At 45.1% G+C, this 12015-nt stretch overlaps 2 protein-coding genes across 2 annotated transcripts; both read right to left on the bottom strand.

The window, feature by feature from the left end:
* Window positions 1–2352: 2352 nt before the first annotated feature.
* On the bottom strand, window positions 2353–7147 carry ARPC5 (actin related protein 2/3 complex subunit 5). The gene is made up of 4 exons (XM_082484093.1): window positions 6955–7147; window positions 6087–6159; window positions 4115–4291; window positions 2353–3612 (listed from the first exon to the last, which is right to left on the bottom strand). The coding sequence occupies exons 1-4, from the start codon at window positions 7095–7097 to the stop codon at window positions 3550–3552; spliced, it is 456 nt and encodes a 151-aa protein (XP_082340219.1). The 5' UTR covers window positions 7098–7147; the 3' UTR covers window positions 2353–3549.
* A 2258-nt stretch (window positions 7148–9405) lies between these two features.
* Window positions 9406–10377, bottom strand: APOBEC4 (apolipoprotein B mRNA editing enzyme catalytic polypeptide like 4; the record flags this gene model as incomplete). The annotated part of the gene is made up of 1 exon (XM_082483773.1): window positions 9406–10377. The coding sequence occupies one exon, from the start codon at window positions 10375–10377 to the stop codon at window positions 9406–9408; it is 972 nt and encodes a 323-aa protein (XP_082339899.1).
* Window positions 10378–12015: the final 1638 nt, after the last annotated feature.

Below are 12015 nucleotides of genomic sequence, written 5' to 3'. Positions count from 1 at the left end.
CCAAAAAAAAAAAAAAAAGACTGATCCAGCCACTAGAAAACATTACATATGAGGAAAAACCGAGGGGATTGACCTTGTTTGGGAGGAGATCTATAACACAGGAGGAGTGGAGGAGACTGAGCATGTCCAGCTGCTTCCCTGAAAGGCAGGTCTGAGCTCGCTCTCTGCATAGGACCTGATTTTTTTGGCTTGCTCCCTAAACAGTGGCAGGGAGGGAGGCAGGAGCCCGCGGGAACTCTTTGGCCAAGTGATGGATGAGTCGGAGCCCAGGGCTTGGCAGGCACTGCAGCTCCAGGCAGCAGGAGGACAGCAGTTTCTCTCAGCTGTTACAAAAGCAGGATGTGACTGATAAAGTGCCATTGCCACACACTCTGGCCAGAGCTAAAGGCAGCAGTGGGAGGTTTGCAAGTGAGCCTCAGAAATGCTGAGCCTTCCTTGCAGAGCTCTGCAAATGCTGTCCATCTTTGAGTTGGTCCAATCTACACAGAGTACTTTTCATTGAAGGCTTCCTTCTCGTAATGGGAAGGGAAATGTGTTTTGCTTAACAAAATTGTTTAGGGATTTTTTTCTTCTTTGCCCATCTTTGTCTGTTTTCCTCTTTTAATCCTTTGAGTAAGATGGCACAACAGGTTTCTAACACCTTCTCTGTCTGGGTGCGTGCAAACTGCTGGTGTGAGTGGGAATGAGAGAGGTATGGGGCCAGGAGCTCAGGACAACCTCCACCAGCCCCAGCTGCTGTGAGATGGCTTTTTTTTTTAACTAGATTCACTTTTTACCTTCTTGTCAATCAGTTAACAGAAGAAATGCCTTCCTGCAAATCTTGCACTACTACCCCCACATTGGTGTATGTCTTTTAGAGCATCCCTGAATGCAGATGCAGAAGATGTATTTTTTTATGTAAATGTTGCTAAATACATCATAGCCTAACCCGAGGGGAATCTGGAGAATCTTAAGATCACACTTCTTGTTGCCTTCATTTATCTAATGCCACCTAGAGGCAGCTGAAAAGCTTTGACATCAGCTGTTTTGGAAAATATTTTTCACTTCTCTGGGATTACGGCTTTTTATTAATTCTTTTTTAAAAAATGAGGATTAATTGGTGTCTTAACCAAACTTGAATAGAATGAAACAGAGAAGCCAAACAGAGTCCATGGGAGAGCTGTAAGGTCAGAGCCATCACTGCACATGCCCAGGAGACTAAGGATTCTGCGTGTGTCGTTGAAACCCAGATGTCTTTGCAGCAGGGCCAGGTCTTCCACTTTGCGTGGCCAGTGCCTCCTGTTGTTATGCCTACGTTCCTCTGAAGAAGTTAAGCAAGAAGAAGGACCCTAGGAAGGCAGGGAAGGCACCAAATGGTTGAGGGGTAACCACGCTGCTTCCTGTCTGCATTGAGGCCCCGAAGACATGGGGCGCTGTGCCCCTTGCCAGGGAGCGGGAGGTGGGACGAGACAGGCTGGGTGACAGGGCTCTGCTGCCCTGCTCAGAAAGGCACAGCTGCTCCAGCTGCGACTCAGGCCCATGTCTGCCTGCATCCACAACATGCAGCTGTGGCTGTGCAGGTTTCAGACTGTCCTATGGAAAATAAGGGAGGAGGAGGTGGGGTGGAAGAAAAAAAGGTTATTACTGAAGCTATCTTCTTACAGGTTCCTGAGTGAACGTGGTGCAGCAGGAACACTTTGGTTTGAGCCGTCTGAAGGCACTAGCTCCACTTTTCCAACACAGTGACTTGAGTAACTAACAAGAGATATCCTTCAGATGTTGGAGTGCACAATGCCAGGTTTGTTTGCTCAGGCCCTTCAGAAGTTTAAGCCAAGTGCCATTAGTGATCACGTAGGCACACGCAGTCACCCCACCCACAGGACAAGCCCAGGACCATATCTGTGCTTAAATTATTATTAAAATTAGATGTTAATCTTTTGCAGCTGGGGCAGGCAGAGACAAACAAAAGCCCAACTGTGAAATCAGGAGAGTCACTCCACACAACAACCCTGCGAGGCCATTACCCTTTTCCTTCTTTTGTTCTCAGGAAAGCATCTAACATTAATGGTTGTGAAGAACTCGCCCTCTGGCTACAATTTTAGCATAGGCAGAGAAATCTCTAGTAGTCCTGGTTTGGAACATTTCTTCTTGTTTAAGTATCTCACTGAAATCTCAGATTTTCTAGTTGGATGAAGCTGCACAGGTACTGCCATTACATGCAGGTACAAATAACTGCTAGAAATCACGACATAAGCCTATCAAGAAAAATAATGAAGGGAAAAAGTTTCAAGGCTTGCGTTTTTACGGTTGTCCATCCTGGAATAGCAGTCTGCTGAAACTTCAAGGCATTTCAGACACCGAGTAAATATTCAGTGACGATTTATTGTCTGGCCTTTATTATTATTACAAAAAAAGCAGATATCAAAAACCAGCAAAGATTTCACAAGTTCCCCAACAGTTTTACACAACTGAACTGCAGTAAAATGGTGAATGTAAAAACACATGTATTTCAGTCCTGGCCCTAAACCTTCAATGGTGATCTGTGGTCTGGGATGCCCTGGGCTTTCCTAATTCTTTATTTTGGAACCCTATTTGTGCACTAGCTAACACGCTGTGGCACAATGCAACAGGAATGTGGACTGTCCGGTATCCTTTAAGACCCTATACATCTAGAAAACAAAATATGGGAGCTTTGCAAGGATGGCGAGGATACCAGTATGCATTTCTCAGATTACCCCAGGCAGCCACTATGCTGTGCTTGACAAAATCAAATCACTTTCAAGTTGCTGAAACGTGATTTGTTGTATGACAGCTGCTTTTTCTTCTTCTCTTCAGGATCTTTGCTCCCCAAAACAAGAAAGTTCACTGGGCTGGGCTTCAGCGTAAATGGACCATCAACCTTTTAAATTCTACCATCCAAACTGCATGATGGACAACTTCATCCCGTTGCGGCTTGCTTTCCTGCTGCAGACCCAGCATTTGACTGATTGCAAGGAACCAGAACAGGCCGTGAGATGTGAGGTTAAAGAAAATGCTCAGCTCTCTGGAATGATAATCGGGGTTGGAAGGGAGCCTTTGCCTTCTGTCCTATTCACGGCTGTAGGTTCAGAGGTTGACCAAAGGAAACATGGTCCAGTTACTTATATTAATAGCTGCCCCACTTCTCAAATACAGATCTCTCATCAAAACACTGCTTGGCTAGCGAAAAGAATTAAGACATTGCCCTACGTCCCTCAGCATTTGCTTGGAAAGTCAGGTCCAAATCTGCCATAATTCTACACAAATGCAAATCATCCTAAACATGAAGTTGTATATGTCACTATACATGTCACTGAAATGTTCACGAGTACCAAATATTCCTGTTAGAAATAAAATTGCACCTTCATAATTTTCCAGAATTTAACAAAAAAAAGATCACGATATGCATTATTTGTCAGGTATGAAAGAAGCAGCAAGAAGGCAAGCTGAGAGACAGGCACTGCCCACAGGGCAGCAATGGCATTTGGTTGGTTCCTTTTTGTACCAGCATTTCCCATGCTGCGGACAGCAGACAACGACTCACTGCTGGATTTAAACCGTTTTCCTGGCAGTCAAAACGCGGACAATGGACCCTACTCCTCCAGCAGCCAGGGCCTGAGAAGAGAAACACGGCAATTAACAACAGGTCAAGGTAGCTACGGACTGAAACAACTGCTGCTCAAAAGGCTTCCTGACTGTATTTCAAATGATGAAACACTGGCACTCAGAGTGCTAGGAAAGGATGATTGCATTCGCTTTAGACAGCTACTTAATGAGCTTTTATTCCCCCGCATAACCAAGTTGCAAATCTTGCTTCCCTCTAGAAAGAAAATTCTACTTCCATCTGCTTGAATCACTGGATTGAACCATTTTTTTTGCCTCAATCTAACCGAAAATCAAATTTTAACTGTAGAATCTTTACGCAAGGAATCGGAATAAGTCAGCACATGATATAACTCAGCAGTGAGCTTGCAGAACCATACCCTCCTCACAGCGTGCAATACGGTATTTCAGTTTTACCAGAAAGGTGATTCTTACCAGGCTCGGTGAGTGTGCCTCAGACCCAAGAAACTGCTACCACGAATAACCTAGGCAAGAGCACGGCCTATAAACGCACCTTCTCATGCCACTGCAGCAGTACAGCGCTGCTGTTGTCAGAGGGGCTCTCAAAGCCTTTATAGATGTACTTCATTAGCAGGTCAACACCGTTCTTGTCCAGCGACTGCACTGCCTTCTCAATATCATTGGCTTTGAAAGAGATGAGGACCTTCAGGACAATACTTTCTGCACGATCCTGTCAACGAATAAGGACAGCAGAGACACATTCATCCTTGTACAAGGTGCATCCAAATATTACTCATCTCTCCAACAAACAAAACTAGATTTTTTTAAACAATTCTGTTTGAATAGGGCTGTTTGTGCACAAATCTTGTGATGATAATGTGTAACAGGTATGTCCTCCCAATGACAAACAGCATAAAAGAGTTTAGTGCATTTGTCCTGCTGTAGGTTTTCTGCCTCTCTGCTTGTGTTTGCAATTCTCCACCTATTAAATGAGGTTACAGGTAGATAATCATTTTTATATCTCAAGGTCTGGCAAGTTCAAAAAGAACTGTAAGAATTAAGTACTTCTCTGGCCTCCCTTGCCACTAGAGCCTTTTCCATGCCTTTGTACTGTTTAATGAGTTTATATTCCATGGAAATGTCACTGGCCAGACTGAAAAAGGTGACTACTGGAAGCCACAAATTTACAAAAAGTCAACTTGTGTCCCAGACACACAGGATGCAAACTGGCAGCACTAATATTTTGCATTAAAAACCATTTCCAAGTTCATCTGGATGTCATTTCAGGCCCAGAAACGTGTGTGGCATGATTACAGCCGCAGATTAGCCATGAAATCAGCAAAAAGCAGCTCTTCCTGTTCATCCGTCACTAACTGAGGGAAGATGAAAGGAAACGGTCTTGGGTTTGTGGACTTTTGAATAATTCCATTACACAAATACTTCAAGCAGCTTCCTTCTTCAGAAATTACGGATGTTAGTTTTCTTGTTCAATTTAATATCCCATAGCCGCTTGGCTTACCAGGCCTTCTCACATCAAGAACTATAAATAAAAACATAAAAGTTCCATGAGATCAACTAAAAATGAAGCCAAACATTAAAATTCAGTCACTCTGCCCTCTTCAATTCTAGTGCCTTCACAGTGTATTCTTAAATCCATCAATACAGAGCTAATGGAAACAAGTCATTAATGTGAGGACAAAGCTGTTCAATCCCTTATACAGCACTATCTGTAACAAACAGCTGGTTCTCAAAACCCTGTGAAACCTGTCAGGAAAGGGTGGGGGCTAGGTTAAAAAAATCTCCACTCATGGCCTGCTGAGGACAGCCTGGTGTCACAGCAGCACAGAAACATGCCCACGGGACTCTCCTCAAACAGGGAGAACAGACCTCTACAGGCACTCGCCATCTGGACAGTTCCACCTCTTATCTGCCTCTTCCTCTTGCTGCTGCAATCATGAGCCATTCAAGGTTTATTCTGGGGAGATTCAGAAATACATGCACACAACAGGCTCCTGTATTCTGTCACAGGGGGAGTGCTTGCGTTTTCTGAGGTTTTAATGGCTTAATTTTGATTGGATGCAATAACCATCGGTTCTTCCTTTTTTGTATGTTCACGGTCTGGCTGTGCTAGCAGAGTTTCATTAGTCAGAGGTGACTACTATGGTTGTGGTTCCTTGATGGTTCAGTACAGACAACATCTATGTGCTGCCAGGTCAGACATGGGCACCTGGTGATGTGTGGAGTTAGCCAGGGCACGCAATATACAAACAACGCAGGAAGGGGAACACACAAAACCTGAGCTAGCACCATGTTAAAGGTACATGGGCAGATGACATCCCAGCTATGGTATTTTAAACAAAATTAAAACAACAGAGCACAGGTCACGGACATTTTGACACCACAGAACACCCTAAACCAGCTTCTTTGGCTTCCTTAAAGCACACCTGGCAGCATTGGTGGGGTAGGGGCTATAGAAAGAGGAAAGGATTTTTAAGGAGTAACCCATGAATGAGTTATTATTTCACCTTTACTGCCTGGTTCTTTGTGTTGATAGGAGGGTTCTTGAGAGCCGCCTGTAGTGCGGCCATCATGTTCCCTGTGCCAGACGGTTAAGGACCAAACACCAAGTATTTGGAAAGCAACAGAACCAGCTGCAGGACAGTGATACTGATAGCTGGCTTGTGCATGACTGAAGATACTTAAGGTTCAGCAGTTGCAACAATTTCCTCAACAGATTGCACAGATTAGTGTAAGGTAGCAATTATTAGGTCATTCAAGGAAGGAGCAGCACCAACAAGAAAGTGTACAGTTCCCGTATTGGAGAACACTTCTTAGGCCCTTCACTGAATGAGGATCCAAGTAAAAGAAATTATTCTCCGTCACTTCTGCAATTAGTAGCCCTCGAGAACAGGCCTACAGCTTAGCGTATCCACCTCCAACAGCCGCCGGGACAGCAACTCAGCAGCGGCTGCTGGAAAGAGCTACTCCACGAGCCAGGCAGCCGTGGAAGCCGGCAGTGGCAGTAGACACACGGAGCTCTCCTTTCTGCAACAGGAAACCCCCTTCCTCTTGCCCCCAAAAGACACCTCCCACATACTGCAGCCGCGAGACACCGCCGCCTCTGCCGTGAGGGGGAGGAAGCGGGGTCGCCTTCCCCCTGCCAGCCCCGGCCCCTCGTCAGCCCCTTCCCGCCCTCCTGTCAGGACACGGCCCGGTCGCCCCTCTCCGTTCCTCGGCGGGAGTGCCGGGCGCGGATGTTCCCATAAAAGGCAGCCCCGGCGGCGCCGGACGCCGCACCCGATCCCCGCCCGCTCCTCACCACCCCATCCCCCCCCCCACCCCGCCGCGGCCGCTCCTGACGGGACTTTTTCCCGCCCGGCGGCGGAAGGATATTGCCGTAGGCACGAGTCCACCTCGCCCTCATCGGGCCCCACTTGCCCGTCGCCTCCTTCCTCCTCATCCACGAACTTGTTCTCGTCGTACTCGTCCACATCCACCCGGCGGAACCGCGCCGACGACACCGTGTGCTTAGCCATGGTCACCCCGCTCGCCACCGCCCTCCGCTCCGCGCAAGCGCCCGGCACCGCCACCAAGTCGCCTGCGCCCGGGCGCACGCGCAAGCCGACCCGTGCGCTCTGCGCAGGCGCACTCAGGGGAGGCGCGCGGGGGCGCAGGAGGCGGTGCGCGGGGGCGAGGGAGGGGGTGGGGCCAGAGCGGGAGGCGAGCTGCCATTGGCCGGCTGCGAGGTGTCTTTTGTCGCGCGGGGAGGCGGTTGCGTTGCCATCGTTACGGCTGCGGGTGTTAGCGTCTGAACCGGCGGTGCCCAGCGGTGCCCAGCGGCCGCCCTAGAGTCTGGCGAGGCGCGACGCCGGTGTGCGGGCTCTTGGCAGGCCCCGACAGCGAGCTCTGCCTGCGGACCCGGAGACAAATACGCGATGCCGTGCGGAATCAAATTCGGCCCCGTTTTCAGACGGGTACGGGCGAGGCAGGACCTCTCACGGGCCGGTTTGGGGTAACCAAGGCAGGGGGCGCACGGCGTCCTTGCCCACATAACGTGTGCTCCCCTGGTGGATGTACGGGGTTTGGCTCTGAACTTGGAAGCCCAAGCTCAAACCACCACTTTGTGACTACAGGATTTAAAAAAAAAAAAAAAAAAAAAAAAAAAAAAGCATCGGCTTGGCAAAAGAAAGTAGTCACGCAGGTCCTACAGCATGGACCGCTTCTTGCGATTGCATTAGTTAGCATTTTATCAGAAAACGCAGAACTAATATCTAATTCAAGAAAGCTTTCCTCAAAAGAGCGCCTAGGCGTTGCAAAAGCAAGGGATCAGGTGGATTCTACCACGTTTCTGCCTCTATTAGTCATAAGAGACACAGAAAAAGTTTGAGCTTCCAAATGGGATCACCCCTGCTTAAGTGAAGGGTGTTTAAGGTCACACTGGGAAATGGCCTCTTTTTTTTACTCAGATACATAGTAGCTGTGGCCACAAAAAGAGTAAAAAAAGGAGCAGAAGCACTGACTTCTTCAAAATTAGCCAGTGTGTTTATTAATGATTGACATTATCTGGGAAGGAACCCCTGTTTGTGGGAAAAAACCCACATATTATTGACTTCAGTTGCCCCATTTCTTTAGTATATACCTTTAGTATAATAACAAATATATGGAATCACAAAGTGAAAACACTGCTCTAAATGATAGGAACATTCTTTCTTTTTCAGGTTATATTTTGACTGTGTAGATGTGTTATCTATATTATCCTATTAGATATATCTTACTAATTAGAATTTTGCACAGCTTTATGATGTTCCTCTTAATGGAAGGCAGAAGCCATAGAAAAAAATACATGTACACACACTCATATCATAGAATCATAGGGTTTTTATGGCTGGAAAAGAGCTCTAAGCTCATCAAGTCCAACTGTTATCTAACTCTACTGGGCCCGCTTCTAAACCATGTCCCTGAGAACCATATCCAGACGGCTTTTAAATACATCCAAGGATGGTGCTTCAACCACTTTTCTGGGCACCCTGTTCCAGTCTTTGATAACCCTTTCAGTGCAGAATTTTTTCCTAATGTTTTCCTAAACCTCCCCTGGCCCAACTTGACACCATTTCCTCTCATCCTACTGGTTGTAACTTGTGAGAAGAGACCAACACCCACCTCTCTACAACCTCCTTTCAGGTAGTTGTAGAGAGCAATAAGGTCTCCCCTCAGCCTCCTTTTCTTCAGACTAAACAACCCCAAGTCCCTCAGCTGTTCCTCTTAAGACTTATTCTCAAGACCCTTCACCAGCTTCATTGCCCTTCTCTTGACCCTCTCCAACATATATATATGTGTATATAAAACCTATCATTAAGGAAACAGCTAGTGGGAAAACTTTATTCATGTATCAGCCCTACCTGCAGAACCACCTTCTTGATAGAGGAGAAATTTAGGATACGTCATGTGTTCCACCAAAGTTGCCTCAGCTGGGAAGCTACAATCGACATGCAGTTGTAGTTGCAGTCTGTGGACTGTTTACATTTTTCTGGTAAAAATTGGCTTAAGGGCAACAAATAAATAAATCTCAGGAGGTAATCAGAAGGTACTTAGGTTTTAGTTTTACTGATATGGGTTTATGTTTCAAAGGTATAGGACTAAAATAAAAACATGTTATCTTTATAATCAGTTATTTGAGACCCACAGGTATTCTGTGGGTTAACTTCTGTAGGAGGTGACTTTATTGGTGGCTTTTTTTTGCCATCTGTGATCTCAGTTTTACAGTCTGAAAGCAGTTCGATTTCTATCATCTTCTGACTAGCTGTCTGCTGCTTGAAAAATTTCAGAATTATGAGTTCAATTGAATTATTCCTTTGGCATTTTTAAATGCCTTATGATATTTTTAGGTCTGAGGTATAGATGTTCTCTCTGAAAGGGCAGAAACATGCCTGGGAAAATGATCAAGTGGCTTTGAGACATCAGAGGTAGCAGGCTGCCTTTCATTGCTTGGAAAGGCTGTTGGGGGGCTGGGCTATAAGAAAAGACCTGTAAGTTCTGCTGCACAGCAGGTGTTCCCTGCATCACTTGTGGAAAGGTGGCTTTCCTAAAATTTGTTTTCATTCCTATTAAGTTGTTAATTTGATACCGATTTTGTCCATCTGCTAAGGTTCTTGATGGTGGAGTTGGGTGATAAAGAGTTGACCCTGGGATGCCGTACACAAAATTGCAGAGGAGGTAATGCCATGCCCCCCCAGGTAGTCTCTGTAGAGTCACCCGAGGCCACAGGCTAGAGAGGCTCCACAAAGCTTCACGGTTCCATACAGCGGTGGGGAAACCATCCTCAGTGTGATAAAGCTGAGAGAAATAGATGCAGAGCATGATTTCTGGATACCTCAGCAAGAAATTGTAGATTTTACTTACGCAGCAGTGGTAAGCCTCATTACAAGGAGAGTAATTTGAATAGAGGATAATGCATTTGATGTTTTCATAGGCATCTGTAACTGCATCCAGATAACCACCCACATCAAACAGCATAGATTCTGGATGGCTGCCTTGGTCAGTACAGTTTGTAGCATGGCCTTTTTGGACTACTGTGCCTGAGAAATTCCTTAGTTCATAGAAGAGAAGGTGTTTGCTTTGGAGAGTTGCTGTTGATCTGTATGGGAATCCAAAGACCCTGTGAAATTCTGCATGAGGGATTCTTGCTTCTTCACCAGTCCGTATGTGGTAGGGACACTTAGCACAGATGTCGTTCTGTCTCTGCCAGCAATAGGGCTTTACCACAGTCCCCTGATTTGTCAGATACTCTTGGAAAATAGTCTTCTTTCCTGGATTCATGTTCTGTTGAAAAATCTCCCTGTTTATGTGCTATATAGCTGACAGTCCTGAATGAAAAAGAAAAGTAATATTTTAATTCAACCCTTCAATTTATTTTGTACTCCAACTGTAAAAATGATAGGGGATAGTCTCTTCACAAATGTACTGAGACTTGTAGCAGCATATAGAATCTTGGTCAATGACACAGAGAACAAAACTCTCTTGCAGCCTGGGAGCATTTTTAGTTTTCACAAAGTAGCCTTTTAGCTAAAAACATGAGTAAAAAATATTTCTCTGGCTTCTGCCCTCTTACCCTAGACGGGAGAAACTGCATAATAAAAACAGTCATGCTTTTCAGGAATTGATTAGCAGAGGAGCCTAGTGCAATCTGGCAAAATAAACAAGTAAACACCACCAAAAAAAAAAAGGTATAATTACCATCTCAGCAGCTCCAGTTCAGGGTAATAGTAAACATTTGTCTGATTTCCTTCACTGGCTTTTTAGGATTGGTTCAGAGTTTCCACTTTAGTTATACTGCAAGTTTTCTTTTCAAAATTATATGGTGAAGAAGAAAGTTACTATTGCCTCCCCGGTTTTGGTGGTTCATCCATAGAAGCATCTTTCCCAAGAGTGGTAACTTTGCTCCAGTTGTAATGGCGATGGCAGGCAGGCTCCTTTAGGTGTTTACAGGTGCCAACTGCTAGGATACGAGAATACAAACAGGACTTTCTGCTGTACAGACAGCCATCTGTGGTAGTTAAGCTTCTGTTCTTTGCCTGTCAATATTTGCTTCCTATCTTGATTAAGTTTGCTTTCTTTTTTAGTGCTGTTTTGATACAAGGTTTTTCTAGCGGAAAGATTGATGTTGTTTTAACGAATATGTTCCTTAATTTGTTTCCAGGTGAACGTTATTTCTGTGTGTATCTGTCTATTGTGCCAGCTGGGCAGAAAGCTCCTGTTGTATACTTTTGCTCTCAAATGCAGGCAACAAGTTTGTCCCTTCTTTAAGAAGTTTGTGTATGTCCCTCACTGAGGCTGTAATTCAAGCAAGGAGTGGGCCGTTTTGTGAGTAAGCTAAATCGTGCCTGCTTTGCTTGGGCAGGGTTCCAGATGAGTGCAAACACAAGTTTTGTGTAGATTAACAGCTTTTGGCTCAAGCGCTGAGGCAGATAATTATTTTTCCTCACTGCTGCTCCAATTGAGCCACTTATCATCCCTGGATCTGTTTTAATTCTGTTACTACTTTTCTGACTATGAACAACTTTTCCATCTGCATATTTTATTACAGCTTGATTCTGCATTCCATGGTTTTGCCCTCTCACTGTCAGTAATTTGCTTTCTTCTTAAATTACTAATTTGATTAATTCATTTTGTTTTCCACTCCTGACTCTGTGCCAACTTACATGTATTTTCCTGTATTGGAGCTCTTTCCTGATCAAGGCCGTTGTGCTGTTCTCATTCAGATTACTTCTAAAGATTGTCTTCTTGACATCAAGAATTCTCCATTTCTCATTTTTTTGTCTTTCTGTACATTTTTGATGTTCAGTTATACTCTCTACTATGCATTGCAACATAATCATGGCAGTGGTGTGTCTCAGAAAATGAAAAATGTGTTTGCTACCTAACATGAAAAACAGCAGGCCTGAAGAAGGGAATCTT

The sequence above is a fragment of the Vanellus vanellus genome (assembly GCF_965231255.1).
Source record: "Vanellus vanellus genome assembly, chromosome: 5".
NCBI lineage: Eukaryota > Metazoa > Chordata > Aves > Charadriiformes > Charadriidae > Vanellus > Vanellus vanellus.
This window is presented reverse-complemented; position numbering and strand designations above follow the sequence as displayed.

Excerpts from the sequence above, each read along its gene's own strand:
- ARPC5 (XM_082484093.1), bottom strand. The coding sequence starts at position 7,097 with ATGGCTAAGCACACGGTGTCGTCGGCGCGGTTCCGCCGGGTGGATGTG. Across the intron at positions 6,160-6,954 it reads GTGGACTCGTGCCTACGGCA|AGGGAACATGATGGCCGCAC; the intron begins ATATCCTTCCGC and ends ACCGTCTGGCAC. Across the intron at positions 3,613-4,114 it reads TGCTGCAGTGGCATGAGAAG|GCCCTGGCTGCTGGAGGAGT; the intron begins GTGCGTTTATAG and ends TTCTCTTCTCAG.